This window comes from Anopheles bellator, chromosome 1 (genome assembly GCF_943735745.2).
Source record: "Anopheles bellator chromosome 1, idAnoBellAS_SP24_06.2, whole genome shotgun sequence".
NCBI lineage: Eukaryota > Metazoa > Arthropoda > Insecta > Diptera > Culicidae > Anopheles > Anopheles bellator.
In genome coordinates this window covers 42,185,242-42,213,046 of record NC_071285.1, presented here as the reverse complement: position 1 = coordinate 42,213,046, position 27,805 = coordinate 42,185,242, and the positions used below count along the sequence as shown (strand labels likewise).

Sequence of the window (27,805 nt, the reverse complement as noted above, 5' to 3'; positions counted from 1 at the left end):
TGCTATGGATCGCCAATATCTTCTAAATTATTCTCTCTAGAAGATTTTCTTTCGTGTCTGTCTGTCTTGCCCTGTCTTGCCTATTAGATCTATACAGAGACTCTCTCACAAGTCTTCAAAATTCATTCGTATCTTTGGAGTGTGTATTCAATTCTAAGGCATTGATTTCATTCTGGAAGCTAATGCTTTTCAAGATACTCCTAAATCTTACTGTCTACTTGTTGCCTAGATTAAGCAAGGTACTTGCCAAATTAGGATTTGAAAATATTCGACAACAAATCCGACCCGTGGTGTACTAAACTGTATTTATTCGTGGTGTTGCGAAATGCGAATCAAAGAAGGATCAATTACTTTCCCATCGAATCATACTGTAGCAACATTATCGTTTGAAAACCGTGCAAACGATCGCTTGAAGGTAGTCAACAAAAATTAACTTAAAGGAGTGCTTTTTATCACTCTTGTGGCTTCTTGTGGCTTGTGGATTCCGCTTGGCCATGGAAGTGTTTTATCTGTTTTTAGGCAACACAACTGAACTGCTGCATACTTTGAAGTCCCCTAAGTTCCGCTAACGAGCCAAAAGGATCATTTTTCAGTCGCCACCACCACCAGCCACCAGGTTCGGGCACAATTACGCCATTGTTTAATCGGCGACCGGCTAATGCCCTCGATCGCGCAAGATTAATTCACGATCGTTAGCTCACCGCGGGCAAGTGCGGCAAGTGCAGCGTGCAGATGATGCAGTGGCTCGCTGAAAGGCTCCTAATGAGGTGTGATTCGCGGCCGATGGCTTCACCCATTAGCGGAGCCATATTTCAATTACGATACCATCCGGTCGGGCGTCGTCTTGCGTAATATTACCGTCGTTACGGGAAACGTCGGCCTCCCACAGGACGAAGGCTCCAGCGGGAGCGTGTGATATGCGATCATCACAATTAGGGCGCGCGCGTCCTTGCAGTCGGGGGTCGCTGGGTCCCTGGGTTCGTGTGCCGCGCTCTGTGTACTTAAGCCGTTGTCTTGGGATGAAGATTTTATGCTGCTGCTCCGAGCTCCGGGCACCGTCAACGTGAGTTCAATCAAAACGCCATCAGGTGGCGAATTCGAACAGGGCTGGCGGTGCACCCCTCCCATTAACGCTAAGCCACCCCGGGGGGGGTCTTTGATGGATTAGCCTCGGAGTGCACTTATGCTGGAACGGCTTATGCTGCGGCCCACTCGACCTTCTTTTAAGTCAACTCCACATTGGCTCGACTCGGCTCCGAATGCCTTATTATTATCGGCCACTCTGAAGGCTTCCTCGATGGCCGGCCGGCCTGTTCGCTTCCTGCTCGGAACTTGGAATGGAACACAAGACACACACGCGGCAACAAACTCGCCGACGGTTCGTGGTACTAATTGAAATTTAATCTCTCGGGGCGCGTCAAAGATAACTGTCTCAGCCTGCCCGGCAGGGACACGGGGACGCCTAATCTTGTCCCGTGGCCCGCTCTCTCTCTCTCTCTCTCTCCGTCGCTGGCTCGCTTCCTTGTTGCGATGACGCCCCAAAATGGCGACGCGGGTTGCGGGGCGCATTAATTGCATTTTAATTGCATTACAATCGACGGGCGCCCGGTTTCCTAACCGGTGCAAGTGTTGCAACTAAAAAGCAAATATACTTCCATCGGTCGATTTGATTTAATTTTAATGAGACCCACACTACTGGAACACAGACACAAGTGGTCGCAAAATTTGGCCAACCGATCCGCGGTTCGATCGCACTCCGGCGGTCGATTTCCGGAATGTGTGGCCTACGTTTGTTCCCACGGCCACCGATGGCTGTCCTGCCTGCGCGGCTGCTGCTGCCATTTGTTTCCTGCTTATGTTTCCCGTCCGTTTTGTCACGCACACACACAGACACACGAACGCGGGGCCAATGCGCGTCGGAAAGTCGGTGCAAAAATCCAATTTGCAATGCTCGGCGCGCCGAATCGAATTCGAATTTCCATTCGTTGACCGTCGGCAGTGGGAAAAAGCACGAGCATAAAATAAACATAACGATAATCATAATCTTTATTATAACGACGAATTTATGTATGTGCATACATGCATTTTTATGTGCACCGTGCACCGTGCGGAGGCTGTCCGGGGCTCTGGGCAGTCGGACGGACGTCGTCCTCGTTGTCGCTGTCGTCCCCTTCATTAGGACGGGGGCTCCATCATAAATGTATGAAATGTGTGCGCTCATGCGGTCACCGGCACGGCGGGCACCGATAATTGGGCATCATAGATCAATTATTTTATGTTTCGTTCACCCGGGTACCTGGGGGCCCCAGGACCGCGGGGCCGTGATCCATTTTTTACGACGATTTCGGACGACGAAGCGGCGGACACGCAAAACGCATCGCGCGCGTAAAGCGAACAAATTTCACCGCTACGTTAAGTTCGTGGCCAGACTCGAGGTCACCACCTCGGGAGAGTGGCATCATATTACAAATCAGCCGTCGACGGTCGTCGTCCCCACGGAGGATGATTTATTCCGAACGCAGCCGATCGGTTGAATGGGAAAGCTTTCTGCAGGCGACCCACGGACGCAGCGTTCGAGTAGATTTCGATCGGAATCGATCGGAGCCGAGGCGTTTCGAGTCGGTCGGTGGCGATCCGATTAATGGCCGAGAAGATACTCTCCTTAAATAAGGAGAGAAACTTATTTTAATTTAATTATCAACGGTGGAGCTGATTCCACGATAGACTTGCCGCGAGTCGGCAGACAACGAACCTGGAATTTTATGGTGGAAAAACGTTTAAATGGCCATCGATTCCAATCAAATGAGGATGTTGCTTCCCAGCGAGAAGAACGCTCTGTCATCAGCTTCGCGGCCTAACGCAGCGCAGCTTTCGCCTGCACCGCACCGATCGGCGCGTTCGATAAATAATTAAATTTAATCTACACAGGGTAGGGCCGATGCGAGGGGCCCCGGGCTGAACCGATTATTATTATTATTGACAGCTGTGTGGCTGGCGACCACACTAATGGGCCGCACAAAAACCATAGAAATGGGGCCTCCTCCCTACAGGTTACAAATCAACCGTTTGTCGGTTGACTGGGCCCACCAAATTAAAGCGCGAGACTCGCGACACGGCGTCTTCGCGAAGCGGAATTGAATTAAAAAAGGGTAGCGGAAAAAAAACGCAAAAGATGGCGGGAAAGAAATCTCGCGACTTCGATTATCGATCAATTAGTCGCCGCGCGACCGTTAACCGCTTCGACCGACCGATCGAACCGCTCGCAATGCTTGCAATTATCTCCTTAAGCGCACATAAGCGACACGACAAAGCGGCCATCAGCGGTGGCCTGGCTGGCAGAGGCAGCATAAAAAAAGGGGTAGAGTGTGTAACGCCCCGGGAGGGCTTGGCCCCGCGCCGGCACTCAGGCGAGGACGTGAAAAACGCGACGCGCCACTAGAAAACTGTCGCTCCGTGTCCAACGCTCTGATTTCCACTTTTCCGCGAACCATTCCGACCGCGCGAGTGAAAAACAATGGACACAACGAAGCGAACAGTGCACAAGCTGAACAGCAAAAAAATAAAGGCATCGCTAGGCGCGCATCATCCTTTTGGATGGATGCAATGATGATGATCGGAAACGAGTCTCGCTCGCTGGCGTTTGCGCGATCGCGCAGTTCCCGCGAATTGGAGCAGCCCCTCCTCACCGCCCCTCCCCTCACTACACACCCCGATCCGCCGGGCCGATTATGGAATTTTCGATATAATTTCTATCCGCAAACGCTGACGCGGGGCAGGCAGCGCCAGGGCCTCGCGATTGCATCTGCATCGCGATGGCCGCGCATGTCACTGCGCGTTTTCTCCTGGCCACCGTTTAGAAAATTTCTAATTGTCCCGCGCCGACGCCGGCTGCCGGCTTATCTAGCGGCCGCACTTTCCCCGACCGGACCCAAACGGGTTTCTGGCCCATGGGCGGCTCCGAATCCGCCGATCGCAGCGGCGCGCAGGATGTGTGCAATTTACACGCGACACGCAATTTTGTTGCAGATTATGGTCGATCGACGACGGTGTCGGCGTATTTGGCGAAAGTATTGCGACCATTTCGGGCTGGTCTAATGTTTCATCTCAATCGTTGCAGATACACCGACGTCGGCTTCAAGTACTATCTGGAGAGCCCGAGCAGCTCGAACCAGCGCCGGGAGGACGACCGGATAACGTACATCAACAAGGGACAGTTCTACGGCATCACGCTCGAGTACGTGCACGACCCGGACAAGCCGCTCAAGAACCAGACCGTGAAGGTAAGCACCCCTTCCTGTTCCCCTAAGGCTCTCCGCTTGAGTGCCGAACCCGGGTGCAGAATTGGCCCATTGACTCGACGAGGATTAGCAAACGCTTTTGCGATGTACCGTTTTTATGCGTTTCACCGATTCCGATTGGTAATCGAATTCAGGTTCCTTTCGTGAGTTTCGACCGTTACTGCCGGGAGCCTAATCCAGGGGCATTCCCGAAGGAAACCGGTTCACCGGTATTTTTTCGGAACCAATCCCGTTCTAAGATGCTGCACACGAGTCGGTTACTGCGCTGGCACAGGTGTTAACAGCCTTCACCTTGACCTTACCTTCCGCGCCACCTCGGGACCTGTCGAAGACGAACCAGTTCGTGATGGACGCCGGTCACGCACTAGCGTAATTGTGGGTCACCGGGTGGTTGAGCGATGATCGTTTAAGCATAACACACTCCGGGAGTCCTGCTTAGCATTACTTTTGTCAACGACTGTTCCGTTGGCCTTTTATTGCTGGCGATGCTGTGCCAGTACATTAGAGTCCTCTGGCTTTCCGTTTGGTTCCGTACATTGTGATGCATTTTGAGTGGCAGCAACAAAAAAACAGAAAAAGGATAAATGATCTCCGGCGCCAACGGAGTCACGTCCCGGGGGCGCCCGGTGTAAAGTGAGAACGGAGCAAAAAAAAAACAACCTTCGGAACCCCGCGTTGGATTGTGATTTTTGGATGGCGTTATAGCATAATTTATGGCACCTCAGCCAGCCAGCCAGACGATGAAACTTGATGCCCTTCTTCGGTTACGGTCCTGTGGCGCGAGTTTTTTTTGTTGCTTCTCTCTTTTCTTATCTCCCCCGTTTCTGTTTCTCCTTTCCATTTCGTTTGCACACGCCCGGGAGCTACCGGCGCACGCGGGGAAGGCTTCAATTGCTCGGAACGGTGCCCCGGTGTCATTTTACTGCATTTTGTTGCAGCCAAAAATTTGCATATGCCTCTGCGCGAGCTGCCGTACGCCAAGGAAACCGAGCGCCGGGATAAGGATCCCGGGAGAGAGCGAGAGAAAAGGGGTGCCCGGGGCCACCATCCTTCGGAGGCTTTCGTTACGCAACGGAGCAAAAAAAAAAAAAAATGAAGGTGAATCAGTTCGATCCTTCACCGGGAGCGCCGGGACTCGAAGGCTCTCGGAGATAATGAAGGCGCTGGTGCTGGCGGTGATGATGATGAGGCGAACGCAAAAGAAGATAAACTCCTGTGTGACGAGCGTTGCTGATCATTATCCTTTAGCGTTACCGCCGGCGAGGTCGGTGCTTGTGTTCGAGCGGCGAAGGACCCTCTCGACCCGAACGCACGGCACGAAACGCGAAAAATGCTTAACCAACCATCACCGAGCGACGAGCGAGATAATGATCAATTCTCGGCCGGCAGCTCTTCTTCGTCGTTCCATTGTTCCGTTTTTTTTCTCCCGGTGTTTTCTCACTCCCGTTTGGTAGCGCTTCGGATTCGTGATGCTCTTCCGGTTCCGGTTCCCTTGCCGGCAGCACCCTTTCTAGCCCGTTGGTTGGGCCCTCCGGGCCTCCCGCGGGACCCGGAAACGATAGTAATTATTCATTTTTACAATAAAAATATTTAAATTTCGGCCACGGCCACGCTGGCGGCGATGATGACGATGATGGGCCGATTTGTTTGATTGTGTTTGGTGGATTCCCGTTTGAGAGGCACTTTTTTCGGTCCCACGTCCTGGCAGCTGGTGCCACCGCTGTCAGCGCCGTGTCGGGCCGTGTTTGCTTATGCTTAGCCATTCATAGGTGTGCCGGGAGTGGATCACTCACACACACGCACTCCTTTGCCCATTCCAGACTCCCAGGCACAGATTCAGAAGATAGACTAACGAACTCGACATCGAACACAGGAAAACAAGACGATGCTCCTCGAAGAAATGCGCCCAATGAAGACTGGCGGTGTTGGCCATTTTTCTACTTCGCGACAACTGCAGCGTGCAGTAGTTCCAGGACCCCGGTGGGTTGGGCTGTATCACTTAATTCACGCCACCGCCTCCGGTGTCACCTGCTCTGCGCACCGACGACGACGGTGCGTTTTTAATTACCGAACCAAAAGGGAACTTGCTGACCGGACTCCGAGGCCCCAGGTCGGTCGGTCGGCTTCCGGTTTTTCCAGTTTTTCCTAATGACCAACCGAGCCACTGCCACTGCTGACTCATTTGTTAGTGGCTGTCGCGTTCTGGTAGGCCCGGCATTGCTATCAGCAAAGGGAAAGAAAGAGAGAGAGAGCCGGAGCTACCTATTCCATTTACAGGCCCAAAGAGAGTTCGTCGAGGATGATGTTTCCGTGGACGTGCCTCTATCGGTGTCGCTAATGGTGAATGGAAAAGTTTCCGAAATCAATGTCAAGATGGCAACACTAGTAACTGAAAGCTAGCGAAATGGTTATCGATCGTTTGAGTGAGTTGATTTTAGTGTGAAAATGAATCAAATCGTGTATTGAGGTGTCGTTCAATGTTTGTCCTTGAGAGGCAATATACGCAACCCAAATCAAATATGAGGCAACTGAATTTAAACGTGGCAGTTAGTGCTTAGAAAGCGATGAACGCTCGGGACGTCAAAAATCAACGAATTTTAACTGCATGAACATCTGCCTTACGCAATGATCTCGTTTTATTCCCTGATCTCAAAGTTTCTCTCGGAGGACATAGATTTTCGCCCCATGAAGAGGCCACAAATTCGAAAACATTTCACAAGATCCTCGCATATCATCGATCGTTGCGAATTGTTGATCGATTTTCCTTAAGCCTCGGCTACGACGAGACTTTCACAAGGCGTCAGTGCCTTGGCCGAACCGGGTCATTAGTCACGGCAAAAAGAATTCCGGAATTCCGGCTCCCATCGTGGTCCTAATGAGGTGCTAATGGTGGGCGACCCGCACCGGAATTCCAATGGCCACCACTCCAATATGTTTATGCGACACGACCCCACAGTCCGCACCGAACGCAAATTCCAACCCCGGCGCGACCATAACGGCCGTTTGATTTGATTTGTGCCGTTCCTCGTGCGTCGTCCGTACGGTTCCGGCATTATTAATTGGCCACCCCGTTCGTTTACCATTTTTTTTGTGTGCCACCCTCGCAACCACCCAGGGTTCCGATGCCACCTGCCCTGCTCTCTCTCTCTCTCTCGCTCTCAGTTTTTCGATGGCCAATAAAGCATAAAAATATTACCGGACCTCTCTATGTGTGTGGAGAAAATGGCACAAAACGTATGCCTTCGCAGTCCCCGGTGCTTCGAATGAAAAACGGTCCGGGAAGAAAATGGGAATAGCAGAAGAAGAAGAAGTGCGCGAAGAAGACACCAGCCGTGCACCGTGGTATGCTGCGGCCGGCAGAACTTCGTCGAGCGACAGAGCGACGAACGCGGGCCGAGAGCGTCGATAAAACAGGCGTCACTCCGGCCGGCGCGGGGGGAAAAGGGGGCCACTGGGACAGGGGGCAACGGGCAAAACACAACCGACCCCCGGATGGTCTAACTGTAAACCTGCAGCCGCAATCGGAAACATAGTGCAATTTTAATTAAGATTTATATCTAAAAGAGTGCCTTGTTTGTAACGAATCGCTATCTTTTCGCTATTAGTCAGTTTACTTAGTTAGTAATAATTATTGCCACTCGGACCCGCCGGACCCGGACCCGGCGTTCCACGGGGGCCCACGTACGTGGCGAGTGCGCGACACGTCGTCTAAATAATTTTCCACAACGCAACGCCAAGGAGCACACGCCGCCCGATGCCTACGCATCGTCCGGGGCTCCTTGGGCCGTGTCCGTGGAATGTACGCGCGAATCCGACGCTGATGGCGTACGACGGAGACAACGCGAGTCAGTGGCGTGTAAAATTTCGGTGTACTCGATTTTGCCACCCCGAGGAACGTTTCTCCGTAGCGGCTTGGGTAGATCGTTATCTTGCGCCGTTCGGTTCCGGTTCCCAGAGGTCCCTCGAGAGGGACGCAGAATTAGCCGTCGTGATTAATCTGTAAAGCAAATATTTAAATTTCCCTGCGGAAGGCGCTGTGCGCCGTAACTTAATTTGTCATCCATCGCCGATCGGATGCGCCGCCTCGTGAAGGGGTTCTGTTGCGACAGGGATCCTGCACTTCCGGCTGGCTGGCTGCACTTCCCGAGGTGCTCAATCAATCTTGCGCCTGACATGTTTGCCTTCCGCCGGCAACTAAAGCCGGGTGCGGGTCCTTCCGTAGCGCGTGAAGGTATTTCGGTCCACGATGGAACGATGGATGATGGATTTGCTCACGCGCGGTTCCACTCCGAACGCTTCGTTCTAGCGTTCGAAGCCCTCTAATCCTGCGGCCCTGGCGGCTTCCTTTTGCTGTCGGAGAACGTTTCCATTATCCCGTTTAATGCGTGCGTCACGAGCCGCGCGAATCGAATCCGTGACGGGTTGGCCGTCGGCTTCTCTTGCGCTGTGTCAGACAATGTAGTCCCCATTTTCCCCGTTTTCACTGATGCTATTGATTTCCTTCCATCCCTTCCAGAGCGTCATTATGTTGCTGTTCCGCGAGGAGAAGAGCCCGGAGGACGAGATCAAGGCGTGGCAATTCTGGCACAGTCGGCAGCACTCGGTGAAGCAGCGAATACTGGATGCCGGTAAGTGTCCACCGGGTGGCCGAACCGCGCCCACCACCACCTGCACCACCGGCGGTATCCTTGCGATCGGAGCGCACCGCGTTAGGGGCGCGCACTCGGGGTGAATCCAATTACCGTGCTTTATTTATCGATTATCATTGAACCCCGGCCCAGCGGCAGCGGCCAATTTCCAGTAAATCATAATTTTATGCAAAACAAGCTCCCGGACCCGGGCGGACATCAAAACCATGGTCGCAGTGCCGTGCCGGTGCCGGTGCCGTGCGACAGTCCGGCGTTGCGGACAATTATTTAATTATATTTATTGCTTATTGGCCCGCCGATTATTTGCCGGCTGATGTATGGGCCGGCCGACCGGGAGCGTGTGAGCGTGTCCAGGCAGACCGTTGAAACTGGTTTGCTGAGATCGACACCGGGAGATCCTTTTCGGGCGCGGTGATCCGCCGCTAGTGCCAAGAACACAACACACGGTGGTTGCTAATTGCAACCGACAGATGCTGCTGGTGATGGGCTCCCGGGCTCCCGGTAAGCCACGTTGATCCTGCTGCACACCCTGGCCGATCGGATCGTAACAATTAAACGTAATTTTATCGATTGTAATTTGTTCGGGCCCCCCCAACGGCCGTTCAGTACGAATCAGCATTAGGGCTCGTCTGGCTTGAATGTTCCCGGCTGTGGCCACCGTCTGGGTAATTAACGAACGATTTGTTTTATCGCCTCACCGTCTCAGCGCTCGGGGCTGACAATGTTGCGTCAGTCAGTGTCCCGACTGGGGACTGCCGGGATTTATGCTCCTGGGCTGGGCTTGGGCGATCCGATAGCATCGCCCGGTGGGAGGGAGCAACTGGTTGGCTTGTTAGGGTGCATTGTGCTGCGGAGTGACAGCAAGTGCAACGATCGCACAATGGTTATGCTGAAGCATACAATCAACCGTCGGTAATGAAGTTCGCCAACCGATCGGGCCGACCGATCGGCTGTAAATCAGATAGCCCGGCCGCTCATTATGGCCGGCTCAACAAAACCAATAGATTAATGTTTTTATTTGCTCATGTCATGTTTCCTTCTCTCTCTCTCCCTCTCTGTGCAGATACGAAAAACTCCGTCGGACTGGCTGGCTGCATCGAGGAAGTGTCGCACAATGCGATCGCCGTCTACTGGAATCCGCTCGAGAGCTCCGCCAAGGTAAGTCCATTACGCGACATCGAAACAATTCCCACGAGGACGAGTTCGGTCCGGTACATCCGGGCGGTGAACACCAGAAGTTGGGCGCGAATATTGGTGGCCGAATCACGAAGGCCGTATTGCCACGGGATCACACGAATTTACGCACAGAATGTTGAGATGCGAGCGAGAGAGAGAGAGAGAGAGAGAAGGAAAGGATAAAAAACAGGCGACGCACCGAGCGCCATTAAGTGTACATAAATTAAAATAATCTCATTTCCTGCGCGCGTACACACTCACCGGGTCTTTAATGCTCTCGGCTGGCTCTCTGGTTCATATGTCTCCCCGGCTGGTGATTCTTTACTTTTTTATGATCGCCCATCGCCATTTGCCACTCCATGTGCTCGCTCTCTCTCTCTCTCTCTCGCACTCACTGTCTCCCTCTCTCTCGCTGTCTCGAACCTTCATTTTCCCGGCCCGATCGGGTCGTGCGATCGACGTAATGGAAATGATAAATCATGGAAGTAAAAATAATAACATTATTTCATTGCAATATTTATGACGACGATTTAGTGAGTTCCTCCGCGTCGATTGCACATTTCTTTTTCTTATTCCTCCTTTTCGGGAGAGGTTTTCCTATTCCTATACGGCCCCCCTCCCCGTTCGATCCGGGTTCATCCGAGCGGCTAATTAAACGCGCTACCGGTGCACAGTCCGGTGCTGACCGGCCACTCCGGGGGCAAGATTGGCAAGGTGAGGGAAGGACGAGCGTCCGGGAGCGTCCAGCATCCATCTCGCAAAACCGCACCACGGGCCCACGATCTTGTTAGGGCTTTATGTTTCCGGTTTGGAGCGAACCGAGCGTTGGCAAGTGAAGAAAGTGAATTATTGGAAATTTTCCAAACACCGTAAAACCGTGCGTGGAATCGCTCCGGTAATCGCATCGCATCGCTCAACGTGGGCAGATTTCATGGTGATTAAATTATTTGATTTTACGGCGCGAGACGCGTTCGTCCAGGATGGGCACGCACACACTTATCCGAGTGCCATTTTCATAAATCATCGCCCCATCTTGGGGTTTATAGTGCGCACACCCCGTGAGTCATTTCGATGAAAGGGCGCGAGCGTGATGCGCAAATTAACTTCCGCCCGGGAGCTCGGGAACGTGATTAGTCACGTGCTAAAAAGTATGACCTCATTGCCCCGAAACGTTCATTAGTCAGCGCTGAAGAAAAAAAACCGCCATCCAAGCTCTTCGCGATCGGACGCCTTTTCGTCCTGTTTGTTGAACCGACGGATGAAAGGTCCATCGTGCAGCAGCCGGCGTAAACCGTAACGCACGTGCCTCGAGAGCCGCGTAGGAGGTTGTCACTCCGACACGCAGAGTGTTCTAATTGAATTCTGTCAGTGTCCCCGGGTCCTGGAGCAGTTCTCGACAATGGCGTCGTGACAGCGGCATTTGCCGCACACCCGGGACTCACCGTGGTCCCCTGTCGTCGCCCAGGGGAAGTGTCCAACCTAGCCCCACCGGCGTGACGGTCCCAAAATGGACTGATCCCTTGATTAGTTTTCCATGTTGCGCTACGATCGTTGCGGCCGGTTACCGGCGAGAAATAAATCCTCCCAGGCGTTTGCGCGCGTGCGTGCGTGCGTTCGTGTGGACATTTGCCATTTGGCCGGGCCAACATTGTCGACCGCGACCAAACAAAACAAATCCCCGTATGGTGACCGGGCGATCGATCACGCCCACCGCGTCCGAGCATGATCGAAGTTTGTCGATCGGGTTCGGCGGACCTCTGTGGTACTCGCGCTGGCCAAAAGGGACCCAGCGTCGCGAAGGCGAACAAATAGCAAAGAGAATTAGATCACTCGATCGGCTTTACGGTAAGATTAATTACTACGCCGCCCGGCCAGAGTGTCAAGATCGTGCCAAAAGACAATCAGTCTTCGGCCAGGGGTTGGTGGCTAACTCAACCGCGGTCGGTGACATTGTTGGCATTTCGGGTCCTGATCCGGCCGTTTGTGACTTTGGGCAGTTCTGGCTAATCTTGAGACGGCCAACCGGCTACTTCGGATAGGCCAGGCGGGAACCTAAAAACAAGACAAACGCAAAGATCAATCGTGGGCTCATTCAAATGATTTCCAGTGGCCGCGACTTCCTGGTGACCATTGCTCCATCGGTCGATCGAGTCAGTTGAGGTTGCTCCATAGAGTAGAAGCACTGCGAAAATTCGTGCAGGCTTAGGTTTTTAGCCGTAGTCACCAACATTACTACCGAATCATACTGGGTTGTTCATTATATTTGGAGTCTCGATAAGAAAACACATTGTAGTGTAGTCTCCCTGAACATGAATTCCATCCCTGAAATGAGAATTTGGAAGGGCTGCAAAATACAGTTTAAAGCTCTTTACGACCTCATCATTTGATGGAAACAGATGAAAGTCGCTCGGAGCCAACGCTGGTAAATACGGTGGATTCTCCAACAATTTGAACTTTAATTCATGGCTTTTAACCATTTTCAAAATGCTCTTGTGACAGGGTGCATTGCCCTGATGAAATCGGGGTCCTGTTTTCCTTCAGCTGTTCTAAAATAGTTTATAATAAACGTAATTTATTGTTCTAGCAGTTTACAAGTAATCCACACAAAAAAATCCAACGAAACTGATGTTAACACCTTCTTGGCCGGTTTCTGGACACGAACTCGTTTCGGAGCCGAAGAAGCCGAGGGAGCCACTCTTTAGCGGCTTGTTTTGACTCAAGATCATGGTGATAGTTCCAAGTCTCATCCCTAGTGAAGATTCAATGCACAAAATCCACTTTATCCATTCGAAAAAAGTTCCAAATGTTACCGAGAAACTTGCATTCGAATGCGGCAGCCATTTTGCACACAACTTTCGGAAACCCAATACTTTAATCAAAATATTGGTTATACTGCACAATGAGATGCTTAGGCCTTGTACTAAATCTTTTTAAGTGATTCGATGACTTTCAATTACTATGTCCTTATGCCCGAAGAGCCCTTATAGACTTTCAACATTCGTTCATAAATTTCCTTTTCTTTTAAACATTCCAAAAATAATAATTCGATCACTGCACGGTATTTGATTTTTTTCACTGTAAAAAATACTTTGACATGTCGATACTAAATGACTTGTAAAAAAAATTAAATGTCCGATTGAAATGAAACTTCACATACGTTCATATGAAGAGTGTACAAATGTAACAATAAACAAATAGGCTAGTAGCAGCGCCCTTTGTTATCGAGGCTCCGAATATAATGAACAACCCAGTAAACATTATTTTCACGTTTTATTTAATTAATAACGACGTTACTTACTATTTATCGAACCGAACATTGATGTTATCGGCTTAACATTGATGAAGCAACCCACTCGAAACCCACGGGGACCGAAACATTGACAACGGCACTGTCAACAGTCTCGGTGTTTGTGATGGCGAAAGCATTTGTTTACAACGACTATTTACTTAAGCTGCTGGATTGCTTATATTGCATCTCCTCAATGTGGCAATATTAACTGACCACAGGTCGATCGATCGCACAAAAACGTTACATACGCAGTCAAAGACAATGCTTCGAACAAATAGTTGAATAGTTAATCATTTATAGTTTTCTGATCTAGACCGATGGCCCTGGGCGCAGTGAGTTCTCCACAAGCCACGACAAATAGGCTGTCAGTTTGATGTATTTGTCGTTGACCCAGCCGTTGAGCCGTGTCCCTATTGTGTCCCGTTGCCCATTGCTCGCAAAAACAAAACCGTGTACCGTGTAGGGCGTCTCGCAAGGCAAGGCTCGGAAAACTGCCACGCGTTACGCTGGGGCCTCGCAAATAAATCAACTCTGACGCGCGGAGTTGCAGCGATCGCGATCGCGCGTTGGCCCAGGCGCGATCGATAATCTCGGTCCCGAGCTCACGGTGACACCCAACTTGAGATGACCAACGAGCGAAATGGGTGTCCCGCCGACACGATCGTTATTTGTTTACCCTCTCTCTGGCTGTGTGTTGTGCGTGGGCTTCGCCGAGTCGAGCGTCGAGTCGAGGATCGCGCTGGTCACGCGGAAGTGTCGAAGCGTTTTGCGTAGGCCGCCCCACACTAATTTCTACGACTTCGATCGGCTCGATGCGATGCGTCATGCGTCGGGGAAAGCTGAACCGCGTGTCACCCGGACTCTGGCTCCGGCTGGGCCGCCCCCGGGGGCTCTGATGTCATCCGCATCGATCCGCTATCCGCTTCCGGGTTCCGGGTGCTTTGGGCTGCGGAAATATGCTGCCCCAAACATGCTCCAATAATCGTTTGTGCGACAATGTTTCAGTCCAATGTCCGGAGTCCGATAAGGACCAGCACGCGGATTGGTTCGCGATCCAACTCGGCCGGATACGCTTGGTGGTGCATAAATTTCAATAAATTACGCACACGAGAACGAGCGCGTATCCATCGGATTTAATTTAACAACTTGTAAATGTGGTCCCGTTGTGCGGCCCCTGATCGACCCCGCCATCCACCCCGCGAGATCGATCGATCGGTCAGCCTCCCCCTTTGCCCGGAGTGTGCGGGAGCGCAAATAAAGCTGTCGGAGTGTAATAAAGTTGATAAAATATGATTGAAAAAAGTGCGCACGAAACGAATCGAGAGAAAAACAACGGCGATGACGACGGAAGAAATCAATTGCTCCCAAAGGCCGGAGATTGTTAGATTTTTGTTGCTGCTCCCGTGTCCACTCCGTGTGCCTCGCTGCACCGCCGCCTCGCAATGATAACATCGCGGTGCATAAACTGCATAAACCCAATGCCGCGCCGAGCCGACGGGTGGCTCATTAATGGCCGGTCAGGCTACCGATCGGCACCTGACGGCGGCGGGACGATAAAGCCTTATAAAAAATGGCCATTTTAGGCCGAGTCGGGTCGGGTGGTGGGGAGCCCGAGCAGAAGCCGCCACGATGCAAGACGGAAAACGTGTCGAAAATAAAGCGATAATCATTTAATTTGCTTGCGTCCGCACAATGAGCGCACGTCCCTTTTCGTCTCGGCTGCGGTTGCGTCTGCTCCTGTGCTGCTGCCGCCGCCGCCGGCGGTGATGGTGGCCTCTGACGGACCTCTGAGCATCGCGATCGATCGATGCTCGCGCCCAAAATGGAGATGCAATTTTTGGGCACGACACGTCGCAATGCTTTTGGGAAGCGACTGTGGCCGGGTCCATTTGGCGACATCATTCGCTTGCACTGAGAATTACAGTGAAGGTTGTTCAGTAAGTTCTTACGAAATGAGAAACTTTCCTTTAGAAAACAAGCATATTTGGAATTAACAGTCATTGAGGAAATTGAGTGTTTTAAGCATCGATTTTATTCCATTGAGTTCCGCATTAATGCAGAAGGATAAATTGCTAGTGGAGAATCCTACACATTGGAAAGAAGGTACAACAAACATCAAACTGAAAACCAAAAAGGGAATTACAAATCAAAATCAACTTGAATTATAAATTAAATATGCACTCAAGTTGATATAAACTGCTTGGGTTCGAACTGACGTCTTTCGCATCCAAAACCGATTAATCGGTGCAGTGAAACGGATGATCTACGAACGATCCACTAATGGATTGGTTGATGCCACGGCGTTCCAAAAGCAGTCAACTATCCAAATGCTAACCCTGGTCACCGTGGGTTTCGAGATTATTGTTTCGTTGTTAAATTAAACGAAATCGGAACACAATGATTATGTTAGATTAGACTAATAAACAAGCCGTAGCATAAGGGGCCACAATTTAGTTCGTCCAGTGACCTAATTGTCCAGCATAACCTTTTTGCTTATACTGAACTTTATTAAAGTAATAGCACTGTCCAATAAGGTATCATCCGTCATCCATCCTGTTCATTTTAAATTAGTTCCCACCTGATGCAATGTTTGGCTCCATTTTCGTCCGATCGTTCATTAAATTTTCCATGCACGTTTTGAAGCACCCCACGCATAATTTTCCCATTTTCGTTTACAACACATCAGAGGCTCGCGAACCAATTGTGCGAAAGCGTGCTGGTGTGTACATTGTCGTGTAGCGTTCTTGTTTTGTCCATTTGGCTGCGTTTAATGGGCAGAATGAACGGCACAGGTTCAGGCCTCTTTTTGGGCCGACCGACACGATTGGTCGTCTCACCGATGGTCTTACACTTTATCGGGAAGAGCTGACGGAGTTACCCAAATTTATGGGACCCGCACGATTGTTCGATCGGAGTGATCGTAAACGTTGACGGAATGTCACAGAAAATTCGGCCGCTTGAGGTGAAAGCCATCCTGCGGCAGCCAGCCAGCCAGATCGTCAACCGATCGCACGATCGTCAGTGGCAGTGGGCCTTCCAATTATGTTGCCTTCGCGCGTGCACACACATTGTAAGGACAAAGTACGGCACGCACACCGTGATTAGATTATTCTTTTGCTCGTGGTCGTGGTCGCGTTCGATCGTGGTCCGGCCCAACCGCGGCCCGGCAATTATCGTTAAACGCTTTTAATAAGCAAAAACCGATACCGAAGGGATACCGTGACCCAGACGGCCGGCCGGCAATCACTTTTATCGCCGGCCACCCCGCATCGCCATCGGTTAGATATGGGGTCTGTTAGGAAAGACCCTTTCTCTCGCCCGTCGATGACACGCCGTTGCGGTTGCGCTCCGTGGTGATGGCGTAAATTGCGCGCATAAACAAATCTGCCAGCACCCTGGGGGAGGGCAGGCAGCATAAGTGGCCCGGGGTTGGTGAAGGGTTTTGGAATTTGCGCGCGCGCGCGCGCCCCCTGATTGCGCCAGGCGCGGCACTTGCCAGCCGCTCTTATGTCGCTCTTATGCTTACGCGCCCCGGCTGATGCTTGCGCCCGCGCGATGCCTATTTATCGTGGCCTGTGACTGTCTTCATAATAATAATCATCACCATCATCATCATCATCATCATCCACGCCGGTGAGCTCGGGAGAGCTCGTCACCCCGAGCTGGGCCGATCCGTGGGTCGTCCCAGCGCACTTGCGCACACTGCCTTAACAAATCACCCTTGCGCCCATGATTAACTGCCAGCCGCGCTAACGCAAATCACCAACATTTGCACTGACCGGACCGTGTGTGGGTGTCCTTCCACGGACCGGACGAACGGTTCCTTGCGGAACGGGTTTCTCTGTCGCTGACCATCTGCTGGCCCCGAAAAGCTGGCCCCGCAAACGATTGGCACGTAGTCGGGTGTCACTCCGTGCCGGTTCCGGAATCCAGGACCTCGCCTAATAAATCGGTCGCCCAGATCCACCCAGATAACGGGGGGGCCGGGGCGAGAAGATGTTCATTTCCAATTAGCGAAGAAAACTGATCAAGGATTTTCGTCACCTGTGGCCACGGCCACGGTGTCTGGACTTTGTATCGTTGGCCAATGTCGCGCCAGCCCACGATAGTATCTTGCGCATTAATTCGTGTCACTCATCCGATTCTCTCTCTCTCTCTCTCTTTTCTATCTGCAGATCAACGTCGCCGTCCAGTGCCTGAGTACCGATTTCAGCAGTCAAAAGGGTGTAAAGGTAATGTACCGATCTATCTCCGATTCAATCGTTCTGTTTATGCTATTTATGCTGTGCCATGAGAGAGGTTTCTTCGCAAGCAACACACATATAAACACAGGGAGCGAAGAAAACTCGCGACTCACGCAAGCGCCGCAGTCTTCATCGGCAGCAGCAACCGCGTGATAGGTTAATTCGTTAGCTCTCTCTCACTCGCTCAGCTCGACGGCTCGAAGGTTTTGGTTTTGGGCCGATTGCTGCCGTCATAATGCCCCATAATTGATTACTTAGCTCCCCGCCGGTGAACGATCGTTGACGCGACCGTCGAGATCGTCGGCGACGTGCTGTGTGGAAGGATCTCACCGGTCGTAAGGATCGGCTCTGGCAGTCCGTTTTTGGCGCTGCAAACCGCAACCGCTGACAGGTTGAATGATGGAGTAGCCGATCCGCCCGGTACCGCCCTGTCATCATCGCGTCATCGCGGCAGGAGGAGAAAGTTTGCCCGGCCGAGCACACACGGAGAACGGAGTTTGAACCCGACCCCGAGCAGCGCCGTTTGAATGGTCGCCCCGAAGCGCCCTCTGGTGGATCATTATCATTATATGATTATTTGTTCATCGTCAGCAAATTACGCTGAAATTGATAATGAGCAATTATGTGGCCGGTGGGGTGGTGGCCAAACGGGCGGGTGCGTCCCCCATCGCGGGTGCTTAAGCAAATCGATCGACTCGCTGAATCGCACGCCCGGCGCCCTCATCATCATCATCATCGTGATCAGGCTGGCTTCTAACGGGAGCGGAACTCTAAGGAGAACATTCTTCCCGAGCCCGACACGCCATTCCCTTGTGGGCATGTGCAGAACATTAGGCCCGTAACGAGCCGGGGCCTTCATTAAATCCTGTCTCATTCTAACCGATCCCACCTTTTTCGGACGACGATCACCGTTCGTCGCTACGCTGGCGTTGAAGTCACCGCTGGTTGAAGTCAGTGTAGCGGCCCCAAATCAAACGCGATACAAAATGGCGCACCCACTCGAGATCGAATCTTAATCCCACCTCCTCATACATACACTATCATAATCCGATCGTCCTCGAGCCTCGATAATGACACGACGATGACGACGACGGCCGAAATGTCAAGTTCGTTGATTGATCCGTACATTTTCTAGTAATTAACAACGATGGAGATTAAATTTAAATTTTTCTTTCTCGCGCCATCACACATGCACACAGACGCACACAAGCACACCGATTTTGGAACGTACGAATAGCCGCTTCGGCCCGAGCGTTCCCAGAAACTGTCTTGCGGGCTTCACTTTCAGGACCTTCGGTTGGACCCGGAAAGGCGACATCAAGGAGAGGGCACCCAGGGTTTCAGGGTGCTACCGGCTGTCAGGTCCGCCCAGGTCCATGGGGATCCTAGGCCAATGCGCCGCCGCCGCCACCAACCCTGCCTGTCTAGTGCCCAAATCTGGAGCACGTCAATCTGGTGCTGCTGCCAGTCGTCGGAGGAGAGGCTTTCGGAGGAGAGGCTTTTGGGGTCCACTTGCGGTGTCCGAGTGTCCGAGTCCGAACAGCGCGCGCACACACACACACACAAATACACACACAAACACACTCACACACAGAGCGACGATTCGGTCTGTTGAGCACTTTTGACATTTGATCGTGGCGCTGGACTGGCGAAGCTTGGATGTCCAGCGATGATCAAGATGTAGCCGATCAAGATAGCCGGGACGGACGGCAAGGACCCGCGAGCGGGGTGGCGTGGTGGGGTGCCGGGCGGTTTATTTATTTTACATTATGTGGAGGCCACTGTGGAGGTAGCGAAACGGAAGGCCGAGATGAGGGCCCGCAGCCGTAACGCGGCTGGCAACGGGCAAGCGCCCGCTGGGAGGAGTTGAAAAATGTTGAAAGACCCACGTCCCCACGTCCCATCCCCATCCCCTCAGAGGGGTCCGAATCAACCATTTTTATCCGCCTGTCACTTGAGATAAATCCATGAATGAACATATTATAATATCTATAATCATACCCGAGCGGGATCCACGGCCTTCGTCCTCTCCGTCGTTGTCGTCAGACAGGTGTTCCCCACCGGTGAAGGGGGGGGACGAGGTGAAAATGAAGCACAGAAAACGGACCGGCGGCGACGGCGGCAGCGGACTGCGAAAAGACAAATCAATGACGGCTGGTGATAAAATAAAGTGAAATTAAATATCAACCATCCCAGTGGCCCCGAGTCCGAGTGGCGGGTCCTCGAGCCTCAGCACCCCATTGTAATGTTCTTCCCATTCTCATCCTCTCTCTCTCTCTCTCTTTCGCTGCCACAGGGCTTACCGCTACACCTGCAGATCGACACGTTCGAGGATCCGCGCGATACGACCGTCTTCCACCGGGGCTACTGTCAAATCAAAGTCTTTTGTGATAAGGTAAGTCAGCTCCACCCAGCCACATGACCCAACCCCCTGGTTGGAGGGGGGCACTAATGTTGTTGGGCTTTTCAATTACTTTTTGCATCCTTCCCCGGCGGTCCCAACGGCCGGCCGGTCGATAATTAATCGAAGAGGCATCACTTCCGGTGCAGAGCGCGGAGAGCCGTGAAAATGTCCTCGCCGCCGCCGCCGGTTACATGTTTGCATGCAATTAGCGATCGCACAAACGCACGCACACGGGTCCGTGATCCCCTTGATTCTCTCTCGCTCTCACTCACTCTCGCTTCGAGCTGGAATGGCGAGCTCGATGCTGGCGGTTCGCTGTCCGCTACCACCACTACAGCCACGGGCATCTGCAGGATGCCAACTACCACCAGCGCTTTTCCCGCCCCGAGGGCAGCACTGTTCGGATGCAAATTAATGATAATTTTATGTTGATACTTCATCATCGCGTCTCCCAGGGGCCGCGAGAGTGCGAGACGCGAGTTTATTAAATGACAACAACGAAAAAGCGGGCATCCCGGGCATGATGCGTCCCCGTCGTGGTCCTGGCGGGCGTCCCGCACATTGTTGCATGACTTCCGCCCATCAGTGCCCCGTAGCGACTCCGGCCTAATCGATTAAAGCGCCCGTTTTCGTCGATCAACCAACGGAGAGCCATATCAGGAGCCGTGGCTCCTAGGACAGCGCTGCTCGGCGAGCGGTCCCTCTGATCGGGGCGCCATTACACCGCGAGGGGGGCGGCCACCTGCAATTATACGCAATTTGTTCTATAATTGATGAAACGACAGCTCATTAAAGGGACGTTGGACCGAAATTGGCGCAAGCGCAGCGCACGTTTTGGGCCGCCCGAGGTCGCGGTGAGCGTGTGATTGTTATCCCCGCGCAGTGATTACCGCGCACGGACACGCATCGGTGGTTGATCGGTTCAATAAACCTCGGCGACCGGCAAAGTGTCACTTTGGCGACACAAAATGGCGGACCCATTAACTGGCAGGCGCTCTAATTAAAGAGCGCGCGCTCGCGACCACGGCGAGGAAGCGCTCTCTAAGGACGCTCATCGCTGGCGGATAAAGCCATTCAGAGTGGGACATTTTACGGACCGCCGGTCGGCCGGTCAGAGATAAAAAGTAATTATTATTAGTCGGAGGTCGGTCTTCTAGTGGCTTCGATTTGCATCGAACACTCCGCCGGGAACGTGCGCAATTTTGTTCACCCGTCGATCGGTCGATCGATAAGTTCGGAATCCCGGGGGATCTTCACCAACGAGGCGCCTAGGTTCGTTACGAAACGAAAGGTCCGCCCGAGGGTTTCGATGGGGAAATTCCGTTTGACAAATCCGTGTCGCTCCGTTACAAAACAGGGTCGTTGCGGGATCCCTCCGGCTGGTCAGTGATGCGCCAGGCCACGTTCGGCTACGTGACCTCGTCAACATAACACCCGCATGTTGGGGAGGGTTTTCGGCCTGGCCGATAACTCGAGCAACCGCCGGGTTTGACGTGGCCAAGGGCTGCGTTGCGTGCGTGTCACACATACAGATGAAGCAAGGCGGAGGGCGTTTGTAGTGCTTTCGACCGCTCACTAATCTGCATCTCGGTGGGTCACTGATTTGAATAAAGTAATAAGAAAATGTTTATGCAAAACCTCCCGGCAACGGGAGAACTCCCTGCGAATTGAAAGCAAAATCGGCCAACAGTCCCCGTGGTCATCGGTGTGTGAGAGAGAGAGAGAGAGCTAGGTCCCGTGCCTGTCGAAGTGCAAGGAAGTGTCTGTCGCGGTCCGGCGTCTCCGGTGCGCATATGCACCAGGTATTGATTAGTTTTAATTGCACTCCGTTGCACTGGACGTGCAGCGGGGAATAGGAGAGCGGAGAGCCGTGCGCCACGGGGTCCTAGTGGCACGCGGGCACCCCGCAGCATTGCCACCGCGCATACCATCGGGCGCATTATAGAATCATTTAATTGAGCCATTTATATATTAATTATTCATTTTTTATCGACCGAGTCGCGGGTGACGAGTTGCCACCGGAGCACCGGGACATGGCGCTAATGACGATTAAAAACAGGCGACCGGGCGGGAATCACCACCCCACGATGATTCGCCTCGGGGGCCCAAGAACTCTCCCCCGGATCGCCGGAGCCATTCGCAATGCAATCGCGAGCTCTCCAATCGGACGGCCGTTCCAATCGAATGCGTGGACCGTGGCGACTAACTTAAGTACACATGTTGTAGTCCCCGGTCCCCTGCAGCCCCCGGACCCGCCACCGATAAGCCGTACCCTCGTGTGGCCCGTTCCGTTCCCTCGGCGACACACCGTTCACAACATTTCGACACAAGCCCCCGCGCGCTCGGGATTAAAATGCATAAAACTTTATATCAATCCCCGAGTGGGGTGGTGGGTAGCAAGGGGGGGCATTTCTGCATCGGACTCGACCAATTGCGACACACACGCACACGCACTGGCCCACCGTCCCACAGTCGCCCACTTGTCAGCCATTACAACCGATATCGTAAAACTAAACTGGCAGCGACGGGGCCGTCGGGGAGTCGGAGTCGTCGTCGGCGAACGGATGCAGCGAACCGTTGCCCAACCGTGCCAAGGGACGCAGGAGGTCCCGGGGAGGGTGCCTCGGGCCGGGGGGGGGGCGGGCAACAATTTTTCAATAAATTTTATTGAAGCGATAATGGCCGCGAGTCATGATTTCTGCGAAGGAAGCGAAATACATTGATAGATGGCGCGCACCGGTCACCGGAGCCGTCGCCAGCCAACAGGACAACCAACAGCACCAACGTCCAACAACGTCGTGTACGTACTGCACTTGCCAGGACCCCGTCCTCAGCAGCAGATGTCACCGCGACAGTCACGGGCGCGCGCGCGTTTCGCAAACAGGTCCACAGGGCTCATGGCTCATTACTCGCGCGCCGCACACGCGTTTGTGTTTGTGCGTTGTACGTGCGAGGCCAAAGATATGAACAATGTTCTGATTCGTCCGTCCGGCGTGTCCGTTGTTCCGTCTCGATGCGATGTTCTGCGCCACGACAGCCACATGTCCCATCGCTAATGAGCCGCGCGAAATGGAACTTCCGTTGTTCGGTTGTTCCGTTCCCACCCAACCCCACTCGGCCACGGAGGACCTTTGGACCCACCCGGAGGACCTTTCGGCCCGGAGGAACCCCGGACGCGAAACGATGAAACGATCGATTGTTTGTTTGGCAAATTTATCGCTCTCTTTCGGAGTTCCGTTCCGATATGAAGATATCACGCCCAGGATGCTCGCCCTGGATTTATGGAGCTTCGCGCCCAGCTCGGACCTGGCCCGGTGTCGCTTACACACATGCGCCGCTTCACGTTTAACTAATAAATCCGCGTTGCGGCGATATGATGCGCCATCTTTCGGCGCAATCGCCGATCTGCATCAGCGGGCCGTGCCGTGGCCAATCGATCACCGGGCGCAACCTCATAAATCTGGCCAACCAACTTCCCTCACTCAGCCCTGTTCTCGTTTTCGCACGCCACCTTAGTGATCCTCGCGCTCCACGGTTTTGAGATTGGCCACGGCTCCTAACGGCCGACTACTGCTGCTGCTGCTGCCGGTGCACCTGCAGGATCGTGCGAGCATCCGCAGCGCGCATATTTTGGCTGACGCTTTCGGTGCCATAAATCTCACCGAAAGCACGCGGCCCGGTATCGGCCCGGTGCGATCGAGAATGTAAATTATTTGCTTCATTTATGTGGCTCTGTGGCTGTGTATGTGCGGTTATGTGATTTATACTGGCAGCATCCCAGCTGAGGGTTGTAGCCTGGACGGCCGGTCGGAATATTTATGCAAAACTAGGTGACCGTAGAGCCGGTCAAATCGGGGTCGATCGCATCAACAATGCGCGGACGCTCGCGGTCTAGGATCCTCGGAACGCCACGGGAGGCCCATCATTAAGCAGGCGAAATATATGGCGTCCCCCGGATCGGATCAAACGGTCATCGGTCGGTCGGGCGGCCCCATAATGCAGCCGGCCCGACAGACCGCTATTATTTATGTCCTTTATTCGACCGATAAGCCCCTGATGCCCTGACGGCCAAACGCACCAGCAGATCAAGCGGGAACGAAAGACTTGGGTCGCAAGCGACGAACCCCAATCGGAAAGGTGATCCTCAAACCGCGGCCGGGTGTGATGAGTACTCAGTTGCTCCTTCGGCTATCGACATCTCCGGCTCACCGAGTGCTCGATTCAAGTGGACACTCAAGAATTGGCAATTACTCTGTTGACGCGTGGTCAGTCAAAATATGACAGACCGCGACGACCGCGTTACTCACACAAATTTAGGCCTCTTTGGACGCGCAGTTGGTCTAAATCGAGTATCCAGCATAATGTTTAATAATATTAAATTAAATTAAAATACCGTCAGAGCTCGTCAAATGATGCTAGAGGAGCACCAAATTAAAGTGAGAGAAATATTAATATTAGCGGTTATGAACATGTCAACCAAACGTCTCATTTAAAGTCAACTCCTCACTCCTTAACTACCCAAAATTAATAGCTCCTCACGTTGCCATCATGTTGCTCGGCGGTTGCCATGATGAAAATCCACGAGTTACGCTGTGAACTGCTTGACCATACGCCTAACTCACCAGATCTAGCCACAAGCGGCCTTGTTTTGTTCCTTGATCTCAAAATTGCGATCGAAGGATACAGATTTTCGTGAAATGAACAAGCATTCTTCGTCGTAAAAAAATATTTTGAAGACAAAATGAGTCCTTTCTGTGTTCTATTTAGACTTTTTTTTTGGGAGCCCTATTTATATGTTTTTTTTTTCTTTGTTGGGTCGAAAACTTTGCAAACAACCCTCCTGATGCCTTAAACGTGCCCCTGAAACGTTGAAATGCCCACGTTTTTCGGAGGTGGGAAAGAACCCTATTTTATGATGGTTAATGACTTTCTCACGACTTTTCGGCAAGGATTTTTACTGCCGCAAGGCGCGAACCAGCCAAAAACCGAAGACCAGCGCTCCGTTGCGCTTTGATTGCAATTGTTTTTTGGCCTGGCCCGACCATTCCCGAACGCCTCGAATGCCTCGAATGTGCTCTGGATGAATTTGGACGGTGATCAATGCCTGGCTCACCGAGCTGCAGAAGCATTTTCCGTTCCGTTTACTGCGCACGCCCGGGATGGCCGTTTGCGTAGCTTCTCACTACGCGCGTCCCCGTCCGTCTGAAGCCCCTTTCCCCACCCGCGGATGGATGGGGCCACGCCGGAGAGCCGGTTCGTTCTCTCTGGGCCGGTGATTATGATGAATGTAAGACAACATAATTCTCATGTTTGCGAATAATTGCGTGCATGACTGTGTGTGCCCCGAGTAGCTGCCCATCACACACCGGCAGCCAGCCTGCTGCCCTACAGCTGATGAGCGGCCAGCCCCGGGACGGAGGCCGGCCCCGAGATCATCTCGCGCGCAGGAAGCGCAAGAATGCCCCGGCCCCGTAAATGTTTATTAAAATCCCATTATTCTTTCGCATTTCGCATCCCGCTCGCCGGCGCATGATCGCCTTGCTGCGAACATTGTCGAGGCCGAGGCCACCAGCTTCTTCGCGTACGGTGCGCTAAACGCCAGTTTTATCGCGTGGCGAAAAATTCACTAATCTCATTATGTAAAACGGCCCGAACGGAGAGAGAGAGAGCCCCCGTCGGGAGGAGCGCATAAAATGCCCGAACGACACTTGTCGTGCGTCGCGCCGGGGCGTCAGATCGACGTCGCCCCCGGAGGCTCGCGCGCGCCCCATTAAATGGGGTGTAAATTTATCGTTCACCGCGGCTTATTGTCGCCCGGCGGCAGGACGCGAAATTCCTGCATCCCCGGCGAAACCAGGCGCGTAACGGGAACGCGGGCTGCGATCGTTCCCGTGGCTACCGGCCTGTGGCCTGTGTATGCGTGGCACCTGTTTATCACCACCGGGGAGTCTGAAACCTTCCGGCCGGGCATTTGAAGATGAGATGAGCTTGAAACCGTATCATCATTCGGCGCGTCAGGCCGTTGTCAGGTACCGTTGCGGCCGCTCTCTCGGGGCCCGGCTGATAAGCGGCTTCATTATTTTATGTCCCCGCACAGTTTTAGAGGCGAGCTATTTATTTATCCGCAGATGCGGGGCCCGTTCGTTTGATTAGCCGGTCACTGTGAACGATCGTAAAACTCTGAAATACTAACTTCAAACGCGTTTATGATTCGCCAAGTCCAAGTACCCATCGGCCCCTCGGCCCCGGCGCGGCCCATAAAATGGTTCCGTTCAGTCTCTTCCTTTTTTTTCGTTTGGTCGACCGCGAAACGCGATCGCGCACTGCCGGCCCTCGCGGAAACCATCATCCCCGCCAGTCCGCCGTATCTCGTGTTCCGTAATTTGCAATTTTACCTTCCAGTGGCTCCTGAAAGCTCGAGCTCCATTCGTTCTTCTCCGCGTGGCAAAAAGAAGCAAAACGCACACGCGGTGATCATGATGCACCGGGGCACGATTTCGCGCAAAAAAGGCACCGGAAAAAAAAACAAATTAAGCGCACGACCTGTGAGTCGGAGCCCGGTCCGGTCCCCTTGGTGTCGGTGGGGCTGAGGTAGTAAAATTTTATAAGTCCATCCTTAACCTGCTTTTCATTAGGGAGCTCGGGAGCCGCGAAAGGAGCACACACTACAAAGATGTGTTCCATAATGTAATGATCATCATAATCGTAAAAACGCATTTCACAGTCGTCAGTCAGTCGCGCGGGTTCGTCGCTTCGCTCAGGTCTTTCGTGCGAACGAACGAACGAGCGCGCGGAGCACGCTCACGGATGCGGCGGATAACGGAAATCGTCGTCCGCTGCGAGCACAGCGGAGTGGATTATACACACAGAGCATATTATGCTGCATCCCTTAGGCTGCAAGTCCGCGCGGGGCGCCGAACATTTTATTGTGTCAATCACACGGAACGCAAGCATCAATCATTGCAAATCGTTTCCGCTCGCGTGTGTGACGGTAGCCACCGGCTGGAAGATGGCTGCTGCCTTCCGATGCGCGTAGTACGGACAAATTTGCAGCCGGGTGGACGGGCCCGAAAATAGGCCCCACTTCACCCCGGGGGGCCTAACACCCCCGGACCCGGATGAGGTTGCTAACGGAACTGTCAAAATGCTCCTGGCGAGCGCTCCGGTAATGAGCATTCACAGTGCATCATTCGGAGCGGCAGCTAATCCCCGAGGACCGAGGATCCCGCAGTGCGCACTGCCGTCGTCCTGGCCAACAGGTGGTGGTGGTGATCCTACGGGCACAACACTGTAACCGGAGCCACGCACCGAACCGGGGCAAGCGCTGTGGAATTAGTATAATCATAAATTATGTACGGCGGCCCGGCTGGGCACTTCCGTTCCGGGCGCGACCGATCGGACAGCGGTTCCCGTGGGCTGCGTGCATTGAAATTACACCTTCCGAAAGGGCCACCCTCTGGTTGCATCGTCTCTCGGCATTCGATTCTCGGCGACGATAATCGTCGATCGATTCTGCGGATCGCACCTGGAAAGGCCACGATCGAGGTGCGTCGATCAGGGATTACTTACTTCCTGCTGTACGTCGATTTCCGGTGAGCCGGAAAATTGAACGGGAACAAAATTGAAGTCCAGCTTCTGGAGTTCGGATAATTTTTTTACGAAAGAGCTTTCAAATGTTTGACTGACGTTGAGTGTCAGTTACCATGGCTCCAACAGGCCACGCCAATCGGAGGACACTACGATGA

At 52.9% G+C, this 27,805-nt stretch overlaps 1 protein-coding gene across 1 annotated transcript in view; it reads left to right on the top strand.

The window, feature by feature from the left end:
• LOC131205698 (protein grainyhead) overlaps positions 1-27,805 on the top strand; it is a 118,398-nt gene that overhangs the window by 84,474 nt on the left and 6,119 nt on the right. The window contains exons 8-12 of the mRNA XM_058197912.1: positions 4,118-4,280; positions 8,815-8,926; positions 10,011-10,105; positions 17,588-17,644; positions 19,953-20,051. Of these exons, the coding sequence (XP_058053895.1) occupies positions 4,118-4,280; positions 8,815-8,926; positions 10,011-10,105; positions 17,588-17,644; positions 19,953-20,051 (526 nt within the window). The remainder of the gene's footprint in view (positions 1-4,117; positions 4,281-8,814; positions 8,927-10,010; positions 10,106-17,587; positions 17,645-19,952; positions 20,052-27,805) is intronic.